Source organism: Anastrepha ludens, chromosome 3 (assembly GCF_028408465.1).
Source record: "Anastrepha ludens isolate Willacy chromosome 3, idAnaLude1.1, whole genome shotgun sequence".
Lineage (NCBI taxonomy): Eukaryota > Metazoa > Arthropoda > Insecta > Diptera > Tephritidae > Anastrepha > Anastrepha ludens.
Window position 1 is genome coordinate 66596363 of NC_071499.1, and position 23145 is coordinate 66619507.

Here is a 23145-nt window from a genome sequence, read left to right on the forward strand (position 1 = left end):
TAATAGTTATTATTGTAAAACTATGCATAATATTGCTTAAAATAAACATCGATAGTTCTTATAATATAACATAATTGGTTTGTTAACACATTATTACAATTTTCAATACATATGAATGTACGCATATGGGATATTTATAATCTGCGAATTGAGAAATAAAACCAAAAACAATGGTGCACAAATGTTCCGATAGTGGAATAGCAAACTGTTAATGACAAGGTACCCATAGTTGCCGTAATACTCTCTGAATGTTAAAACTCATAACTGGTAACTTCGCCCTCCCCTTCTGTTAGTCAATAGTACTTAGTTATTTAATTTACATAAATATCATTTGTCTGTTTAGTTCCTTTTTTGACTTGAGTCATGGAAAAATAATGAGATTTGATAGCAAGGGTACATTGTTAAAGCTTTATAATTTCGGAATAAATATATCACTTCTTAACGTTTAGCCAAACATTTTGACAAATCTTAAATCCATCATAATTTAAACCCCCAAATGTAATCTCTTCCGCACCAGTTATTTCTAGGCTTCTATTTTAAAGGGTTGTCATTGTAATGGGTGTAAAAGAAAGTTTCACAGGACTTGCATATTACAAAAAATTGTATATATGTATAAGTACACACAGAATAAATAAATAAATAAATGAATAATTGGCGCATACACTTTTGTGAGGTGTTTGGCGAAGCTCCTCCTCCTGTTTGTAGCGTGCGTCTTGATGTTGTTGCATAAATGGAGGGACCTACAGTTTTAAGCCAGCACCGAACGGCAAATGGTTTTTTATGAGGAGCTTTTTCATAGCCAAAAACATTCGGAGGTTTGCCATTGCCTGCCAAGGGGTGACCGCTATTCGAGATTCGATATTTTTTTACTAGTTATATAACTATGAATAGTAATACCTATAACAATAAAAAGGCACTACCGGAAAAGGGTAATTGACCAGATCGATATTATTTATTCTCCTCTTTTAATTTCCCAAAAATTGTTTAAATTGTTTTTTGCAAGGTCCCTGCAAACCCGCAAAATTAAGAACTAAATTAAAAAACAAACGCTTTTTTATTTTTCGGTATCATTTGTAGGACATTTGTGAAAAGAAATTAAAGATCTGTGAATATTCTATACCAAATTGTGTCTAATTTTTATGGCCGTAGCACAAATTTAAGGGAGCGCGTAAAAATTGAAAACAAAGATTTCCAGCATTCAAAATATTTTTTTTAATTTACTAAAAAGATATTCAAAAATAAAATTGCTGATTAATTTTGCGCCACCTTGTACAAGTGCATATTTTGTTTAAAGTATTGCAAATTTGAAGGGCTTGCTTAATACTTTTTGTAGAAAACACATGGAACACAAGGAGCTGCTTACTTCTGAAATCCAGTTACTTAACATATCAATAAAATTCTTAAATCGTAATCTCAAGTATATTTTCAACTTCGCATTGTTCTTGGATTCATGCAAGAGGAGGCGCTTTGCAAACCAAATAGAGCTTGCACTTCATATGCTAGGTTAGGTTGAGGGGGCTATCCCAAGCACGACACTTAAGAAATGTTGTTAGCACACGGACTCTGGCGCCACTAAAAAAAAGAAAAGGATAAAGGGAAAGCGAGGAAAGACTGCAACAATAGAAATTTTATCTTTAGTTGCAAAAACAAAATCTGCATACAAATTAGCAAGTTCCGTAAAGGACCAATATACCCCTCCGAAGGTCGCCAGAGTGCTAGGGAAGATTTAATTAAGATGTTTGAAAATTAGCTCCGCGAAAGAATGAAGCAAACGAAAAGTTGTTGAGGTGAGTTGGTCTCATCGTCCTTCAAACTGGGACTTGAAGAAATATTGCCACTCACCATATGGACAATTACGAAGTTATTGCACATAGTCGCGAGCATGTCAGAACCGCATACTATGAGCGGCATAACTTTAAACGCTTTTTTATCGAAACACATTTTTTGGAGAAAAAATCTATTTGAAATAATTATATTTAAACATGGCTTTATTTACTTTTTTTTGATTTTCACACTTTATCTACTTATTTATAATACTAATTTATATACTTTCCACCTCATAGAAAACCTAAATGATTTTATTTTATTTATTTGCTCTTATCATAAAACATTTTCTCGAAGAGCATACCTGAAGACCTTTACCTTTATTAAGATTACCAATTCGGTTATCCTCAGGAGCCGCTCCGAGCGTTTCCCATCCACCCTTGATCAGAAGAACTTTTCACGTGCGCTAGTGCTTTCCTGCGCCTTTTTAATGCCTCCTTGTTAAATAGCAGCCTCTAGATAACTAAGGGATCCGCCATATTATATTTGCTTGGAGAAGCTACTTCGAGGGTTAAGAAAGGCAAGTTTGGCATTTCTCGACCAACTTCCAGTGCCCCGTTAGTGATTCATAAAATGAATATTAACTTCTTTAAAGGGCATTACACCAGTAAATTGTCAGCTGTCTGGTCGCTATCTTTGCCCGAAATATATACATTACATTCAAATCGAGGTTGATGAAGAGTTCTTAGCTTCTTCTCTACGAACAATGCCATTTAACTTCGAGCAACTGTGAGGAAATTCACTTAATGCTATGTTATATAAATACATGTTTTATTTACGATTCTCTAGTCTCCCATTATGTACAAGTGCTTTTTAATGCTCATCACCTGGTTTCAACAGTACTGTAAATGACTGTAACAGCATGTAAATGACATTCTTCTAATTCCACCAACTACGTTACGTTCGAACCGTAGATATTCGGCAGCGGAGTGAGTTTTACATATATAATTTTGTACGCTTAGGATTATCATTATATAATTATTATTTTTCTTTGTACTAATGAATACTGAGAAAAATTTTTATACTTTACATGTCACTTTAACATGAATTTATTTTATTTTTTATTAATTTATAGTACTAAAATTTTGTGCAGTAGGACATGCATACAATAATAGCTTACAATATATTTACAAGTATGCAGTCTGAACCAAAACTACTCATCTGTTAAGAAATGCTTGCCCTCAAATCACCTTTTGTAGTAATTTTCTGATCATATATCATATGTACGTAGGTAAATATGGCTGTAATGTCATAATCTGTGTTTCAATTGGAGGTGTATGCTGTTCAAGAAGCGATGAACTTTGTTGTGGAAAACAGATGGGGAGGTAGATTTGTATGTGTCTGCAGCGACAGGCAAGCTGGGCTCATGGCCTTAAATAGCTGCACTCATGGCCCCCAACCTCTTCAAGGGTAGTCGAGTCCTGTAAATCCAGGCTGAACTATGTCGGTAGACATAATAGCCTCTGGCCAATTTTCTTGACCCGGAGTCCGTTCTACTACTCCCTTCAGCAGCCATCAAAGCCACGGTTAGCAAAAAGGTTACTCTAACACACAACCCAGCTTGACAGGCTGAAAGAGGCTGCAGATGGACAAAATTGATGTTACGACAGGTCGCAGTTCCTCCTGTCACTAAGCAGAGGGAACTGTAGGAGGCTGGTTGGACTGTTGACGGGCCACTTTCTATGGACAAAGCGCATGGAAAAGGTAGGCATCTCATACAGTGTACTCTGTCCAGCATTTGGAGAGGAGGATAAGATGGCGAATCACTTTCTGTGCGTCTGCCCAGCCTTCGCTCAAAGTAGGCTTGAGGTCTTTGCCACTAATGTGTTAAGAAGTGACCACCTTGGCTCTTTGACACCACAAGATCTACTCTGATTTCTTCGGAGGTCGAGTAGATTTAAAGAAAATTAAAAAGGGAATCCGAGTGCAGTACATTGGACTTACTTGTGTCTGAGTGCTGTACTTGTCTGTCCCAACAAAAAACAAAAAAAAAAAAAAAAAAAAAATGTCATAACCCAAAACGAAAAAATACTAACGTAGAAATTACCAGCAGCTCTTCTTTTATGCCGTGTAAAAAAATCTTGGCCATATTTATTAGCAGTAGTAACTCATTATATGTATGACAATGTGGAGGTATAGGCTTTGAAGCCATTTTTTCGAATTTTTTAAGTTGTGATGTTCTTCACTATATACGCATAAACAGTATTTCTCGCTTATAAGCACTTCGGTTATAAAAATTTCGCACTTATGGTATAAGCACTTGAAAAACTATAAGAGAATTTCATATATTTAAATACACAAAAAAATCGCGATGTACAAAAGCTTAAACCCATATACACGATCTCGCTTTTTCTTAGCCCTAACTTGCAAAATAACCCTAACAAATCCCAAAATCTTTATTTTTTACTACGACTTCGCACATTTATCAGCTACATCTCCTCGGAGGTTCTACTTCTATGATTCTATGTTCGCAAAACTTAATTTGGAGGCCAAGGTACGTCATTTTGTAGAGAAATGTTGAAAGTAATTTTCATAAAATTGTTACGCCGTAGTAGGAGGTAACAACCGACATATTGAAGCGCTTCGGAATTCGCCTTTAATCTTTTCTTCCTTTCATTTCTTGTAAAAATCATTAACAGGAAGGGGATTCCTCTAAACGCAAAAAAAATTGCAAGTTTTCGAAGCCGTTTTTGGGAACCCACCTTTTTGAGGCTCGAAATTTATGTAATAAAATTTGATTAGAATTGAAGAGAATTTCCCAAGGACGCAGATATTGCTTGCGTTCATTCACCAGATCATCTATGATCCGGCGCTACTGGGCGGCGCTTCGAATTTGAAGTATTTTTTTATTGCTAAAATAAACAAATATTTTGTTCACCTCTTTCTTCTTTGCTGCACAAGCTCTTTTCAACAGTTTTCAGTTAGTGTTGCCTACTTTCAAAGGCAAAAAGTGCTTTTCATTCATTTTTCGAGACCTAACGCGCCTAACTTAAGCCCTAAACAAAACTTACGTCGTGTGTAAAATATATAGCTTGCTTTTGTTCGGTTTTTCGTTATTTATGTTAAAAGCTAATTATAATTATTGGAAAAATGGGTATTTGAAAAAAAAAATAATAATAATTACAAATTTTATACATAGGCAAATAAAGTTAACGTTGACCCACAAAATCAAACGATTTGGAATTCATGATCTCATACCCATTTGAAGTACTTAATATTTACATACAGAAGCGTGTGTGGAGTGTTTTGTTTTTTTTTTTGGCAAGGGGGTGCAATATTGAGTCAATATAAATACAGTACAACTAAGGTATATATGTAAGTACACTAATTAGCATGTTGCAATGCTGCAAATATAATCTAACAGTATTGGCAGCCTACGCTTTCTGCCGGCATCGCAATAAATTCCAATACGCTTGCCTGTATTCATTTGACATCAGAACATAAATAATGGGATTTATGCAGGTGGTTAAATAAATAAGTAAATATCCACTTATATTAACAATATGTAAATCTGAGGAGCCTTTCCAAATTTTTGTAATTGTTATTGGCAAATGGCAGAAAACAAAAGATATAAAAATAACCAAAATCATTTTTAATAACCGTCGATCTTTTTGGCTCATTCTTCCAGGATATATGGAGGAAGCATTCGATGTATTTCCCATAGAAACGTACTGAGTTTTCCTAGGCGTAATTCTGTTGAACGATGTTTTTAGAGAGGTAGTTATGAATGCTTTATGGCTAAAATGGAAATCAAGACATTACCATTTGCAGTTCTATTAAATAGTAAACATTTTCGTTGGGCTTCTTACTTACTCTTGAGTTTTCTTTGTGTCGCCTCCTGTAACTTCTGACTTAAGCGATTCCTTCGGGGTTTCTTTCATCTGGAATTAAATATTCGTATGCAATTTATTATATTTTCGTGTATATATATTTAGGTAAGAGCCAAACTTTAGAAATGATAATACACGGTGAAGTCCAAAATAATAAAGACTGAGCTCAACTAGAAACGACCGAATAGAAACAAAATAGTCCCCTCTGGCCTCGATAAATTGGTTTGCGCGATCTAAAAGCTTTTCAAAAGAGACTTCAAAATGCGATATCTCAGTGAAAAATTAAGATATTTGAGCAAACTCAACGGCATTTAAAAGAGGAAGACTTATAATTTAAAAAGCCACGTCTACTTTTTATGAAGAGTAAAATCTTCGTAGCTACATAACCACAAAAATGGGCAAAAACAGCGTTTTTTGCACTTTTAGGTTAGGATATCTCAAAGTCCTGACGTGATAGAGCAATTTAAACCCCGGATTCGGATTCTACGCAAAAAATTACTTCGGAAATTACACTACACTTTTATAGAACATTGCGAACCCATTTTTTTGCAGACCTGTGTTATTATTGTTGCACATGGACCTTTTTATATTGCAGCGAAATTGGACTTAATATATGATACTAACAGGTGGCGCAAAATTAATTAATTATGGAAAGATTCATAATATTTGCAAATATCGTCCTACGGCAATCATATTTGACACTTGTGAGCTAGACAGCTGCAGCATACAAACAGACCAGCAATGGAGCACGTAAGGGTCAAAATAAAGATTTCTGTCATTCAAAATATTTTTTTTTTAGTAAAAAGTTGAATGGTTAATTTTGCGCCACCTGATTAATTTTGCGCCACCCTTTATATAGTAGGTAAGGGTTTTAACAGTTTTTCCTCTTTTTAATAAAAAGTTAGTAGCTCTCATTGAAAGGTCTTACTTCAATTCTTTAGCAATAGCGCAATTGTTCGGAGGTGAAAGGCAGTTTTAACATTTTATTAAATCTAATTCGTATATAAGAGTTCTAAAAAGGTCTGAACTAATGGAAAACTTATGTATATACTCATTATTATTAAAGAAGTTACATATATCAACAGTTTTGTTTGTGACACTTTAAGTTCACTGTTATTTAAAATTTTTTTTTTCAATTTTTATTTAATATTATTATATTCTATACTATAGAGGTGAATGTCTGTACGTTGTCCGCGCATCACTACGAAACGACAACACCAAATGAGGTAAACAATTTTATACATTCATATTTTCACCCAATGAAGGATATAGGCATGTTTTTATGATGGAACTCCCTTCCCACAGCCCCCAGGCCATGCCACCACTGTCATTTGTCACTAATAATCGAATATTTGCTTAAATTTAATCTAAAAAATCTTAGTTTTTCCTATTTCCCACTATTTATAGCACACTCTAGACTTCATAATCCGCATAAGCTGTTCAACTATGACACAAATGCAAAGTTCAAAAACGGTTTGAGATAGAAAATTAATAAAAATAATTTTGTTTGATATTTTTCGAATTGGTTGTTTTGATTTTATTCAACGAGGCATAGCAACGGATGCCGGGTATTATAATATAGGGTGGGCCATGTAAAATTTGCTTTTTAAATCGGCTATAAAAAACAACTAATCAATATTTTTTCAAACTTTTTTTTTATTTTGAAGATTGAACATTGTCATTTATGAATGGAAAATAATATCGTTCAAATGACTACCACGACTGGCTTTACAGTAGGCCATTCGATCAACCCAATTTTTAAGCACATTTTCGATTGTTTGGGCTCCAATTTCATGAATGACAACTTCGATTTCGTGTTTTAAAGCATCAATCGTCTCTGGATGGTTCGCATAGCATTTGTCCTTAACGGCTCCCCACAAAAAATAGTCCAATGGGCTTAAATCACAGCTCTGAGGCGGCCAATTGATATCGGAAGCAAAAACGGTAGCCAAAAGTTCGAGTGTAACTTTGGCAGTGTGACAAGTTGCACCGTCCTGTTGAAACCAAATGTCGTCCATGTCATCCTCTTCAATTTTTGGAAACAAAAACTCGTTGAGCATGTCACGGTAACGCTCGCCATTTACTGTAACCGCGGAAGAAGAAGAAGACTCACCATTTTGGAAATAGGTTTTCAATATTTCCCAATTTTGTTCAAGCGTATAGCGTCTCATTTCGTAAATGTCAAACCTTTGAGTAAATTATGAACACATTTGACATGTCATTTGTGTTACCATTCTCAAAAAAATAGGTGGTTCAAAAAGGAAACGCTATATGGCCCACCCTGTATTATGGTTATTAATAAAAAATTATTTTCTATGAAATTATTGTTTGTAATTCTTTTATATACATAGGTATTCTAAATCCCTCAAAACTACTCCTACGCGAGCGGGGCCGCGGGTTAAAGCTAGTTACTTATAAACCTGTTTTGGTACAAATAAATTATTTTGTACTCTAATATAAATATATTAAATATGATAAAAACAAGAACACTTAAGTTTTATTTTATTATAACTCAACGCATAGAATTGGGTTAAATTTAATTGTATGCACGCACACTAAAAAATGCTATAAAACATTTGTCTGTTTAATATCATTCATCCTCTTAGTTCTTAACTCTCCCCTCTCTCATAATTCTCACCTCTCTTAACTGCACGCACGAGACTAAGCACTGATGTTCATTTCACAATGTAAACAAAGTGACAAATATGTAAAATAAAAACACCCACCCACACAACAATTAAATGCTCTTTAAACAGAGGTAAGAATAGCAACAATTTTGAAAAACAAGAAATGCACTCCAGAGAATATACATATGTATGTACGAGTACATGCTTTGGTTTTGGGGAAGCTGTGTATTACATTGCAGTTAGCTTATATAAATCAAATAGAATCGACTACCGAATTGCTTATACGGTACTTCAACTTAAGACTTTACGAATACTTTCCTACGGTTATTATTATTTTAAATTCTTATAAGAGTATAATTTTACTTGGCTTACTCACATTTTGTACCTCCTTCGAAAAGTCTGTTTGATGGATCTTTGCATTACCACTGTTAACTTTGACTATTCCATCGCATTCCGGTCCATTATCATTTGAATCGCTTACATCAATATACTCTAAATCTTCGTAAACGTCAAATGGTTTCATTGCAGGTGATGTATCTGCTACTTTTGTGTTTTTCAAATCACTATTTTGACCGTCTGTATGGTTCTTTACAATATTGGGTAGCTTTGAAATGGGTAGTTCATTTTGGTAAATAATATTTTTAGGTGGAGGTTCTCTATGCCTGAATGCCGTCTTTCGTACGAGGTAGAGAATTCTTGCGTAACAAACCATAATGCAAATACAAGGAACCATAAATGCTGCAATGAAAAGGAACTCTTTTGGAGTATGACCATTTTCATCAAGTAAAATTGAACAGGAGCCGATAGTTGTATCTAAACCAAATCTACCCCACACGCCGCGCCAAGTTGGTATCATTATTGAGAACGCTGTTATCCATGTGCCCGCAATCATTAAGCCCAAGTAGCGACGTTGATAGATTCTAAAATTAAATGAAACAAAGCTTGAGTAAGTAGCAATTAAATGAAAATTCTTGCTTTCAAACCGTGAGTACTGTCGTGGGTGTGCGATTATAACGTATCTGTTAATGGTAATGAGTGACACGGTAAATAGCGAAACGGCTAACAAAGCATAACGCATTAGTGGGAAAAACCTGCAAAGAAGTTCACCATGTATCCAGGATCTCCTCAAAAATGTAGATGCCGCCAATGGCAGATTGAAGCAATCAAAAAGTAAGTCCGACGAAGACAAATTCATTATAAAAATTGCCGTTGAATTCCGAGTCTATAAAAATAGAGCATAAAAATAGTTTTCCTATATTTATTGAGAAAAATGTGAAACGCATTGAAGTTCAAATATTGGTTAAGGTTCCTGATGCTTAAAAAATTGTTAATAGTTTTGGTTTTTAATTTAAAATATGCCTTATATCTTAGTTTGCTTGTTTGCGCTTCAAAAGTTCTTTAACTTTCCTCACTTTTTTTTTAATCAATTTTGTGTAAGGGTACATTCGGAACTTAAACCAGAGAAAATTTGAAAATATGTAGTTTAACTCTATTGCAACTTTTGAAAGTTTGTGTGGCAACTTTGTAGCGTTATAATAAAATACAATAATATCTTAAAAATGTATCTAAGGCCAAGGCCACAATTTATATAAATGACAAGTCAGAGTTTTAGTTTCTAAGAAAATACAATAATTTGTGAGCAGATGAAAAATTCCCTTTAAAAAATAGAACTGAATTTTTCAACTTCTTCGAACATCTGAATACCCAATACTTGCGCCTATAACTTTGTATCGCTTTAATGGTAGTTAAAACAATTTCCATTTCGCAGTTAAATTTATTTTATTTTTGGTTAGAAAAGTCTCCCAAGCCGCACTTATGCTATTTTTTGCTAGACAATTCCTGTTCCCAACCTGCTTTTTACAACTAAGCTTTGGTGCTAATTTTTCAGCAAGGTAGCTATATTCCGCCGTTATTTGAGTGTTTTCCCCTCTAATCATCCTAATCATTTTTCACTTTCTGCTAACCTACCACCTTGTCGAAAAACCAGTATAGCTGACTTAGCGAGGTTGACTTGCATGTTCCAGATAATACAATAAGCTTATAAATTTTTGATAATTTTTTTACGCTATCGCATAACAAAACTACGAGTATATCATCTGCATACAAAAGTAGTTGCACATCAAGCAAAGAGAGAAAAGCAAAGATGCAAAACGCACAATTATGCACTCAGGTATATAATTTTACTCTCTTCAAAGCAATCTCCATTATTACCAAATACACATGTTTCAACGGTTCTTTCAATCTCCTTCGGCAAGCTCTCCTTTGTCGTTTCAACTTGTAAATTGTACAAAGGACACCTCTCTGGTCGCTTCAGCCATCGCAAAACGTTTTCAGCGTGATGGTAATTTGAGATACATAGGGCCAATGAAGAGCTTGTGGTATTGACGTAGAGTTTTTTTTGTCAAATAGTTTCATATAAGATGAAGTATGTATAAGCCGATTTACTGTCGTGCCGTTTTTATAACAGCTGCTTATTATTTTAATATAATATTTTAGATATTTTAAGTAGTACTGAGCTAGTATTTAGTAGTAGTAGTAATACTTTATGCGGACTATATATTTCGGATGCACTGATACAGCATTTTAACTTACATCGGCTGTAAAATATGGCTAATAGATATGTCCAAGCATATAGAAAGATAAAATTTCTCCTATATCCCGCTTGGAATTAAAGAAACAAAAGAAAAAGAGGAGAAGCGATACCTTATGGGGAACAAACTTACAGATGCATTGCGCGCTCTAATGTGCTCTATTGTGACTGTGCTCGCGGTCGGCATACAATTGAAGGCTTCTAACGAATTTGAGTAGCTCTTATCACCAAAGGATTTAGTGTCGCAAGTGGTGCAAGAGGTGTACAAACTTGATATATATCTTAAAACAAATATTTTGCCGTATGGTATTGTTAAAGAAAATTCAAATCTTACTGATTTCTTACCACGTCCGGAGTTGCAGAAAAGAGTCAACAATGCGATGGTTCCTTAAACTTACTAAAAAAAACCTTGAATCAAAATTGCTAAAATATTATTTTAAAATATCAATACATTTGGTCATACCCCTTACAAGGAAAAGATACATTTTCGCAAAAAAGGTACAAATTATGAGGAGCTTTTCCATGGCAGAAATATAATTGGAGGTTTGCCGTTGCCTGCTGAGAGACAATGACTATTAGAAAAATTGTTTTATAACTTCAAACTTACACTGATTAGTAAACCGGAAGTCTACATAAAAACTATACTGCAAAGTGCTACCATGCAATTCCATTCTAAAGCCAATATGGATGTGTGGGCACTACCTGTTCTACTAACGGCGGTATTATAAATATAAGTGATATTAGAAGAATATCACTACTATTATACCAAGAAGAATATCAGCTCGCGCAGCAGATGCACGGACATCAGCTGTCTGTTAGTTGGCTAAATGAGAGTCCAGACTATTGTTTACGCGCGGAAGCATTTTGCCGACAGTAAACGCGAAAAAAGAAAATCAGTAATGGATTTTAAACGTAATAGTGTAATTGCATTATATTTGGCAGGAAAATCACAACTAACGACTGTTCGCGAGCTCGAGCATCTTAAAGTACGAGTAAATAAAGTTTTGTTTATCGCACCACTACTCGCTACAATGATACTGGTAGCATCGCGAAACGTCTTGGAGGTAGTCATCAAAAGATTGCAACGTCACGTGAAATGGTTCAAAAAGTGAAGAAGCGACTTGAGCGAAATCTCCGACGAAGTGCCAATCAAATGGCGAAAGAACTGAAAACATTTGACCATAGCATCCGCCGCATACTGAAAAATGATCTCAAAATCAAGCCTTACAAAATCCGAAAGGCGCATAATCTCACACCAAAGCATCAACAAGTCTGACTTGAGAGAGCGAACGAGTTGCTTCACTTGGCCGAAAACGGACAATTTCCCAACATTGTGTTTTCTGACGAGAAAATTTTTTTCAAATTGAGCAATTCGTAAACTCCTAAAATGATTCATATGAGAATTTGAGTCATCGATTGGCCACCAGGAGGCAACATCCGCCACAGGTAATGGTTTGGGCCGCTATAACCGCAGTTAGGCGCTCGTTTAATCGAACCTGGCATCAAGGTTCTGGTTACTCTAGGTTATTCTGGAGGTTGCTTTGAAGCCGTGGGCAGACAAACATTTCGGTGGTAGACCATGGACGTTGCAACAGGACTCGGCACCGTCTCACAAAGCTCGAATGAACCAAGAATGGCTAAAAAATAACGTTTCGAACTTTATAACGCCCACACAATGGCTCTCAAGTTTACCAGACACGAGTCCGATGGATTATCCTCTTCGGGCCATTTTGGAGAGCAAAGTCCGAACTAAAAGATTCACCAGTTTCGAAGCGCTGAAAAAAGTCATTGTACGCGAGTGGGCAAAAATACCTGCAAGTCACATTTGGGCAGCTTGTGACTCGTTTTTGGACCGTCTCAAGGCCATAGTCAAGGCAAAAGGTAGTCATATCAAGCAGAAGTAAATTTATTCTTAATTTTGTATTATTTTCACATATTTTTTATTTTGAATTGAATGAAAGTAATTTTCCAATTACGGCGGCCGCTGTAGCCGAATGGGTTGGTGCGTGATTACCATTCGGAATTCACAGAGAGGTCGTTGGTTCGAATCTCGGTGAAAGCAAAATTAATAAAAACATTTTTCTAATAGCGGTCGCCCCTTGGCAGGCAATGGCAAACCTCCAAGTGTATTTCTGCCATGAAAAAGCTCCTCATAAAAATATCTGCTGTTCGGAGTCGGCTTGAAACTGTAGGTCCCTCAATTTGTGGAACAACATCAAGACGCACACCACAAATAGGAGGAGGAGCTCGGCCAAACACCTAACAGAAGTGTAAGCGCCAATTATTTATTTTTTATTTAATTTTCCAACATGGAGAGAAATATTTGTTATTAATTTCAAGTCCTGTAGCTTTGTGTTCAGGCAAGGAAACTTAGTGTGGCGGATAATCTCTCGTTTGGCGTAATCGCTTCTCGCATTAATGCATTTTTTTTATTGTAGCAATTGCAAACGTTGCCAATTCGAGAACGTAGTTATAAGTCTTCACGTCCGTACACAACATTTTTTTATAATTTCTAGAAGCCGACAATTTAAAGCGATATAATAGCTTTACATGGTATTTCTTCTTTTTCTATTAGTCAATCATTAACCCCTACTTTTGTGCGTTTTACTTTTTGGTTTTGCTCTCTTTCCCTTTTTCTTTTTGAACAGGCATAAATCACAAACATTGCAATCGCATCATCCGCGTTTTTGCTATCCATCTTTAGGCTATCAGCACACAGCGGACATGTTTGTCGTCTGTATCCTACTTAAAAAGTCGTTAAATTAGATTAAGATTTAAATACTTGGTGAAGTTTCTTCTAAGCGGCCAGTAAATAAAACCATGTATCCAAAAAAAAAAAACATATCACTTCTTACAACTACCAATAAATAATCGATACAGTAATCTACAAATCCTGCTATTATTACGTATGTAAATGCATTCGTATATCTATACAGGTATTTCCAATATATGAAAGTTTTGGAATATCTGTTAAAAATAAAAGTTTGTTTCCTGCAAATTTTTCTTGCTAGAAAATACTTGCATATATCCTTAGTTATTAATGTATTTACTATACCTGCTTTCCTCTCGCTAGCGCCATAATGTTAATCATGTTTCCAGGTATACCCACGATCATGAATATAATACAAGCTACGGAAGCAAACATTAAAAGCTCGTCTGAATACCCTTCAAATAATTCTACGCCAGATGCTTTGTCTTTCGTAGATGATATGTTGGAGGCCATTATACCGACAGCTCTCAAATAAATCTAAAAATTAAGAAAACATACATATAAAAAATATTAGCAGTGGTGCCACAAGAACAATCTTGAAAGACCATAAACAATATTTATAAAACAAAAATTAGACTTATGGTAGCGCAAAAAATTATATTCGCATTAGTTATTAAATAGACTTCTCAGGTGAAGTAAAGAGTGAAGTTGGCATATTACACCTAAACTATTGTTCAAAATACGTTGGAAAACCCTATAGAGTAATGCAGTAAATGAAAGAGTTGGAGTTATGGTTAATTTATTGAAATATTTACTTAGAAACATGCAGGTACCTTACAGGGATGTGCATGCAATTGTAAATTATGCTAGGAACATCAAGTCAGCAAGCAAGTAGGCCATGCTACAAAAATTGAGAGTATCAAAAAAATATCTTTCGTATCCCAGTATTAAGTCCGTTTAGACCCTGTGCTCGGGAAACTACACATACTCCTAGCTATAATTGTGCAGGATTCCTTTAGTCTCCTTACTAAATTTTATTTATTTATTTAATATATGGGAAATAACAATAAATTATTATTTTACAATAAAAAAGGAGCACTAGCTGCCAGGGCTTACTAAATTTTAATGCTTAGGGGACCGAAAATGTGAAATACTTTCAAATACAAAGTCAGGCATTCGCTCCAAATATTTTCCGTTTGTCCGACAGCCACAACATAGAGCGATTACTTCACCAATAAGTAGCTTGATATCAGCCTAATTCAACTAAATACTTAATTGAAAAAGAATTGCTAATGATATAAATTTATTTCCATAATTATTACAAAGAAGACAAGTGCGAATTTTTTTTTTATTATTTTCTCTCGGATACAATCTTGGAACCTGGCCTCAGTACTCCATGCCAATCGGAGAAGAAATGTCGGGATGTCATTACCCTCGCGAACAATATTTCCTCTCAGTGCTGGGTGGATGGTGGTCACTGGGTTTGTTTCATAGACTACACTTTTGAGGTACCCCGAAAGAAAAAAACCCATAGGGGTAAGATAGAACGCCCTGAGTGGCCAGGATATGTTATCACGCAGTACCGCCCTCCAATCCTATCTGCAGAAGCTGTCAAGCGGAAGGAGCAGAGGAAAGTCTTTTCCACTACTTATGATAATGTCCAGGGCTAGCTAGGGCACGACTCCGCTCCTTTGGTAAGGCTTTCTTGCAGCAAATTAATGAGATCTCAGATTTCGAGATAAAGAATTTGCTGCAACATCATTATGCGAGGACGGTGATAGTAAAACGGTGCTGGTCACTAATTAGGATTATTTCAGTGGAAATACTCAACCACTTCAACAACAACAACAACCGCCAAGTTCCACATTTTGGAACTGTGACGTGGCTGTTAATGTTTTAATAGCGAGTTCTGTCTTTCAGGGGACTAATAACGGCAAGCTTGATTATTTCTTCTTCTTCTTAATTGGCGCGATAATCGCTTACGCGATTTGGACGAGTTTAACAAAGCGCGACAGTCGTTTCTTTCTCGTGCTACCGGCGCCAGTTGGACACACCAAGTGAAGTCAAGTTCTTCTCCCCCTGATCTTTCCAACGCAAAGGAGGCCTTCCTCTTCCTCTGCAACCACCAGCTCGTACCGCATCGAATACTTTCAGAGACGGAGCGTTTGTATCCATTCGGACGACATGACCCAGCCAACGTAGCCACTGGATCTTTATTCGCTGTGCTATGTCTATGTCGTCGTAAAGCTCGTACAGCTCATCGTTCCATCGTCTGCGATATTCGCCGTTGCCAACGTGCAAAGGTCCTAAAATCTTGCGCAGAATCTTTCTCTCAAACACTCCAAGCGTCGCTTCATCGGATGTTGCCATCGTCCACGCTTCTGCGCCACACGTTAGGACGGGCATGATGAGAGCCATGTAAAGTGTTAGTTTTGTTCGTCGAGAGAGGACTTTACTGCAAGGCAAGAGAGATTCTATGTTGGATTTCCAGGCTGATATTGTTATAGGTGTTAGTGCTGGTTCCTAAATAAACGAAGTTTTACAACCTCGAAATCATAACTGTCAACAGTGACGTGGGTGCCGATACGCGAGTGCGCCGACTGTTTGTTTGATGACAGGAGGTACTTCATTTTGTCCTCGTTCACCACCAGTCGCTGTCGTGTGACTTCTTTAACCTGATGTTGCAGAGCATCATACGAGCCGCAGAACTTAATCGCTCAGGCACAAGCTTGATTATTTACCCATATATTTGAATGAAAATGGGCTTGATCACTCCAAAAGACAGTGTTTATCGTACAAAATCATTCCGACATTGTCTCTCAAACATTTTTAAGCAAATTGTAATCGTTAAGATTAACTGCTTGCACAGCTTGAATTTTGAAGGGATGAAGTCTAAGATCTTTCCTTATGCGCGTGGACTGAGCTCAATATTTTCATTTATTTTCCATGCCAACCACGGGCTGTTTGCTACCAAACTTATAGACCGGAACCTTCGCACCCATGAACGAATCAAAGCTTAACTCGGGAGGCATCATATAAATGTCAAATAATGTAAAGTGAATAAAAGCTACGACTTCATTGGCCTTGAAATATACTTCGGTTGCGAACGTACGTTACGGGTGGATAACAATACGACATCCACACGAGTAACGAAACTAACGAGCTCATACGGTCAGCGATTAGGCAGAAACTTTAAATTTAAAACGTCATTCTGCCACTTGACACCTCTTCATCTGTTTGCTCAACCGCCGTTGATTCGTATGTGCACCTGGCATCAACATGACAATCTGATATCGGTGCATAAATAAACAAACCAAGATCTTGCAGTGACTTTCAAAGAGGCGCATGTTATTATTTAAGATCGAGGAAAGAAATGTCTACTACTAGGAAAAAACTTGCCTTTCAGTATTTTTCTATGTACTAATCATAAAAATGAATGTATTAGAGGTATGCGAGATGGTGATAAAGGTAAGAAATATCGTGACATGCTTCGTAGAAATGAAGCAAAAAGCCAGTGTCTTCTAAAATGGATACAGATATACTTTTCCGAAATTATCAAACCCTGAGCCTGTTACCGTAGCCGAGAGGGTTGGTGCGTGACTACTGGGTTCGATTCTTGCCACTTGGTAGGCAATGAAAACCTTCTGATATGGAAAAACTTTTGATAAGAAATATCTGCCGCTCGGAGGATCCCTCATCATCTTCTATGCGTCTTGAAATATCTCCACATCATCAAACAGCAATACGCATAACACACATTGAAGCCAAAACTCAGCCAAAACATCTGACATAGGATGCAGCACAAAATATATTTATGTTCATATATACAAAGTGGCACAAAATTAATCACTTATTAGGAAAATTTGTAATTTTAGCAAATGGCGTCGTACCTCAATCATATTTGACACTTGTGAACTAGGCAGCTGCAGTATACAAACGGACAAGCAATGGAGCGCACAAAGGTCAAAATAAACATTTCAATCATTGAAAATTACTTTTTTATTTAGTAAAAAATGTATTCAAAATTAAAATTGGATGATTAATTCGACATCCCCTTGTAAATATTCAATCTTTAACGTGAATGTAAGTAGTAACGATTGTTTCATTTCAGTTCTAGTCCAAAATCTTTATGTAAGTTATGCTAATGTCCGCCTATGTATGCATGTATAAGTAAATTCTCAAGAAGTTGAAATTCGGGAAAATATTAATCAATTGCGTTGGAAGCCTTAAAAAAACAGCACGCTGATTACGTTTTCGCACACTACTAATCATGTCCATATGAATGTATGCATGCAACTTCTGCTCAAAAAGTAACCGGAATTTTTAAATAAAACGAAAAACGGTAAAATTACTCTTTGAAATTCATGCTACTCCCTTCCAACTAGGGTAGTAGTGGTATCTTCGTGGTAACGAATGCATTTACGAGGTGTGTTAAAAAAATAAGGTAAATTTTCAAATTTCACGGGCATTGTACATTCGACTTTCGATTATTTTTTTATGTTGGTACACTCGTCTCGAAGATATATTTACGCTTTTAGCAATATGGTATGTTTAGTTTGTTTGTGAGAGGCATAAATAAGACAAGTGTAATTAAGTGCTCGAAAACACTTGCAATGTTGACTGTGGTATACGGTGAGAGTACTCTGAGTCAAAAAAATGTTAACAAGTAGTTCAAGCTTTTCACAGAAGGTCGAGAAGATGTGAGACGACACTCGCTCTGGACGCCCAGCACATCAACAACCGATGAAAATGTTGAAAAAAAGAAGCAAATTGTTATGGAGAATCGTCCAATCACAGTTACAGAACTTGTTGAAGATATCGGCATATCGGTTAGCTCATGCCATGCAATCTTTTCGGCAATTTTGGGCATGAAGCGTGTGGCAGCGAAATTTGTTTCCAAAGTGCTGAATTTTTACCAAAAACAACGTCGCATGAGCATCGTTCAGGAATTGTTGAACGACGTCAACGATGATCCAGATTTGCTTAAAAGGGTCATAACGAATTATGGGTTATGACATCGAAACCAAAAACCAATCGTCCCAATGGAGGAGTCCAGGAGAACCAAGAGCAAAAAAGCACGCCAAGTTCGATCAAACGTCAAGGTTCTCTTCGAATACCATGGCGTAATGCATCGGGAGTTCTTACCACACGGTTGTACGGTAAATAGGGAGAATTACCTTTAAGTTATGCGCCGTTTGCGTGAAGCAATACGAAAAAAGCGCATATCAGAACTGCCTCGAGGATTGGAAAAAACGCTGGCTCAAGCGTATTATATCTGAGGGGGACTACTTTGAAGGAGATAAAATAGAAATTGATGAGTAAATAAATAATTTTTGAGAATAATGAAAACACACCTTATTTTTTGAACACACCTCGTATAAGTATAGTAACTGAAAACTGAAGAGTGAGCAACATTTTTGATCAATTAATAAGCCGATTTTTTCTGTAGAAGCGAGAAAGCTGCTTGAATACAAAACCTTTTATTATTGAATCATGACTTGATTCGAGTAAAAAGTTCAGTCAGGCTGCACTGAAACTTCTGGAGAACGCGAAGCAAGATTGTTCAAGAATGTAAGAAGAAGCTTAATTTTGCCGCAAGACAGAACAGGCTTGTACTTATGTAGGTTCCAGGACACCAGGTGCTCAAGGAAACGAAATTGCCGACGAATTGGCCAACCTTGGATCAGCAGTGCCCCCACAGGGGCCAGAGCTAATAATCGGAATCAGTTCCGCAGGAATCATGAATTGGATCAGCGATTGTGTATGCAATTTACATAAAGAGCGATGATCCGGTCTAGAACGCTGCAGAACTACAAAGTATTGTGTGACAAGTCCGAACAGAAAACTGTCAAACTTTCTACTAAAACTTGGAAGGAAAGACGTTCGGTTGATGGTCGGTATTATTACAGGACACAAGCCATGGCGTAGCATATGATCACCATATGAATCATTGAGGACCCAATGTGCCTGTCTTGCTTAGAGGAGGCGGATAGCACTGAGCACTTTCTCTGTGAGTGTCCTGCCTTTGCTAGAGCAAGGCTACGAGATTTGGGTTCCGATTTCGTGTGACTGAGTAATTTTCATTCTCTAAAACTGAAGGATATTTACAGATTTACCAAAGAATCTGGAAAGTTCTCACAGGACTAACTAGCTCTGTCTATGTCTCTATTCTTTCCTATCTCTTTCTGTGATACTTTTCTCTTTCCGTCCTTGACTATCTACCCTCTTTCCAGAGCTCTGAATACAATGGGCTTTTTAACCTGAGTGTTTTAGGAGCCACTAATTCTCTTGGTGCTCCTTGGATCGACCAATTCTAATTTTAATTTAAAATTTGTTGTAAAAAAGTGCGTTTTCACAAAGTACTTGGGTTTCCACTCTCCGCGCTAAAGAGAGTTCCCTAAATGACTTATTTACGAGTCTATTTTACACTTAATGACTGACAGCTTATGCTCAAAACTCAAATGTAAACAACTGACAGATGTACGAACCCACAAAATAAATAATTTTTCAAGCACGGTTTATATGAGAAATTCTGGGTGATTTTTGAACAGAAGTTATATACATAGAGAATTATGTAAGTGTAAGGGTAAGTATATATACATACATACTTGCATATCTTCACATGTAGGTAATTACTAAGGTAACACATAGAAAAGAAATGCAAAAATGTATCCTTGAAGGGATTTTTTTATCAATTATGTCGGTTGATAAGTTATGTTCGCATGATTTTAGTTTCCCATAATTTATTTACAATATACATATGTACATATGTGTACATGCATGCATACGGGCATAAATATATTTACATATATGCGTATGTATATATTTTTAATTAGATGGCTAGGTATATAAAGACCTATTCTGTACATGCATACATACGCACGTATGTAGGTAAAAGAATGCAAGTACATTTATAGATATGTACTCATTAAATCACATATGCATGTGTGCGTGTATGTAAATATTTTACATAGGTGTAAACACTCAAACGTATTCGTTATAAATATAAACTCCACTTTTAGATACATATGTACATGTGTATGTATGCATATGTAGGTATTTATATATTTACACCAGTCCATAAGCCACTTGAAAGCAGTGAATTGGATCAACAAACTGCATTTACTCACTCAGTAAGCCGAAATTATTTTAAAATATGAATGAATAATGTTATTGCACACAAATTTACGTATGCACATTCGCTATGGATTTCATTTATAATATCTCTAGAATATCACATTTTCTTCATTTGTACTCTTAATAAAGTAATGGTACATTTTGTTTGTACATCTCTTTTTTAAATTAACAATATTTGATTTGTTTAATCCATTTGAGTCACTAAAAATTTCTGAACTTTAAGTTATCATTCACACAAGATCGACGATTTCGTATGTACAACCGATTAATACTAAATTTATATATTCGAATTTTCCGAAACACAGGTCTCTTCATTTTTGAGAATTTGAACGTGATTTGTTTACATTTACTATTTTTCCATTTTTAAGTTTTCAGACGTGAAAACACTAGGAGATCGTGTTGTTTGGCTATTTTTCTATTGTGCAGTTTGTTTTTATCTTCGGCACTCATACGCACATCCATATATGTGAGCATGTATGTACATACATACATAGATGAGGGCAAGTGTTCATAAACGTGCATACATATATCTGATTGTAATGTGCACGCTTATGCACATACATACATACATACACATATACGAGTAGTACATAGAGTACGTTGATTTTTGTGTTCCTTGACGCCCGAATAAACTCGGAAATGAGCTAAAAAAAAGGTTTAAAACATAAATAAATGGAAGAATGTGATTCACTTTATAGCTGTGGTGTACTTGTACACATACATTCGTACATACTATGTAGGTGAATAACGGGCATGAACGAACACTTGTAATCAATAAATTAATCTACATATAGCAACTAAGTCCAAACTCGATATAACCGGCGCACGCCGAGCAGACGGAAATCAAATTTGAATTGCTTGGGAAGTGGATGTAATATAGTTTTTCTACATTTCATTAATTTTCAAAATCGTACTTGACAATGTCAAACGCAATGTGTATAGCGAGATAAGGAGGGCTCGATTACCCGAAAGTAGGTGGTGTCACGCCCATTTTTCTAGATTCTTAAAGAAGCATATGATAGGAGAGACCCAGATTTTTCACCAGTGGACAGAATCGTCATAGTCACAAAAGTACAATGTAGTCAACTCGCTGCCCGACGGTACCAACGAGATGTTTTTCCGATTATTTGGAGGCAACTGACTTCTACATTGCGAGGGTCGTTTGAAAAGTTCGTGCCAAAATAAAAACTACTTAATTGTTTGTGCTAAACCATTTTTATTATTTGACATAGTCTTCTTTTAGGCTTAGTCACTTCGTCCAATGCTATTCTAGTTTATTGATCCCTTCCGAATAATAGGACTTGCCTAAGTCTGAAAAATAGCCATTCGTTTCTGCAAGCACCTCCTCGTTTGAATAAAATCTTTTTCCCGCCAGCCATTTCGGCGCCAACCATTCGAATTGGCGAATTGGGGATAAAATACTAGTCCGAGGGTCTGACGGAGCTGGAGTCTGGAGAATAGGGGGGATGTGAAACGAGCTGGAGCCCTATTTCAATTAATTTTTCGACCGCAACTGTTGAGGGGTGAGCTGGTGCGTTGTGATAATGGAAAAGGAAAGTCACTCGACGTCCTCGTTTCAAACGAATGCCGAACATAAAGAAATAGACCGATCTGGCTGAAACTTGGTGTGTGCTCTTCCAAGAGACGCTAATAACTAAACATAACCACGATACGCGCCAGTAGTACCATCTCTCATACTTTGTACGGACTTTTCAAACGACCCTTGTATATTATTTATACTAATAGATGGTTGAGTATACGGAATAAGGAAAAATACCTGTAACCCGTATATCCAATAATAGATCTCATTTATTTTTTCTCCAACCAACGAGGATATGTTTATTTATTTCTTCTAATTTATTATAGGTGTTAATTGCAATCATTCCAGCTTTTCTTTATAAGAATTGTTAACATGCACAAATAAAGTTGTCACATGTTACTAGGTTGTCGGTGATATTTTGGATATTTTTAGATAACTATCGACACGTTTTAATAATCGCTAGTTAGGGGCGAGTGTGAGATGTTTTGGGCAATAGTTTCGATAGAGGTTTTTTCACAGATCGTGCGTGACTTCTGTCAAACTAAATACATAATTTTTTTCAGTATTCATTGACGTTTCATCATAGGAAAACTTACGCCTCCACAACGTTCACAAACCGTATAGTTGTATAACGAAAATCGAAAAGTGAAGAAGTGTTCATCGCGCGTTTAGACCAACTTATAGTGTTCAGCGATGAGGCCATGTTTGGCTTAATGGCAACAAATTGCCGTATTTGGGCTGAAGAGCAACGTCATTCAAGAACAGCCATTACACCTATTGAAAACAAGCGTTTGGTGCGGCTTTTGTGCCGGAGGAATCATCGGCCCATATTTCTTCAAAAACGAGGCCGGCAACGATAAAACATTGAATGGCGAACAAGTCCAACA

At 36.3% G+C, this 23145-nt stretch overlaps 1 protein-coding gene across 1 annotated transcript; it reads right to left on the reverse strand.

Moving 5' to 3' along the window:
- Nucleotides 1-2: 2 nt before the first annotated feature.
- Nucleotides 3-21024, reverse strand: LOC128858142 (G-protein coupled receptor moody). Its single transcript, XM_054094148.1, has 6 exons — nucleotides 20712-21024; nucleotides 13927-14118; nucleotides 9265-9503; nucleotides 8658-9201; nucleotides 5638-5705; nucleotides 3-5562 (listed from the first exon to the last, which is right to left on the reverse strand). The coding sequence occupies exons 2-6, from the start codon at nucleotides 14092-14094 to the stop codon at nucleotides 5199-5201; spliced, it is 1383 nt and encodes a 460-aa protein (XP_053950123.1). The 5' UTR covers nucleotides 14095-14118; nucleotides 20712-21024; the 3' UTR covers nucleotides 3-5198.
- Between the last annotated feature and the right edge of the window lie 2121 nt (nucleotides 21025-23145).

Bases quoted from the DNA above. Each gene is read 5' to 3' on its own strand.
- LOC128858142 (XM_054094148.1), bottom strand. From the start codon at position 14,094: ATGGCCTCCAACATATCATCTACGAAAGACAAAGCATCTGGCGTAGAA. The intron at 9,202-9,264 runs GTTTGAAAGCAA...ATTTAATTTTAG, and splicing joins CACCCACGACAGTACTCACG to AATCTATCAACGTCGCTACT. The intron at 5,563-5,637 runs GTAAGTAAGAAG...TTTCCATTTTAG, and splicing joins GACACAAAGAAAACTCAAGA to CCATAAAGCATTCATAACTA.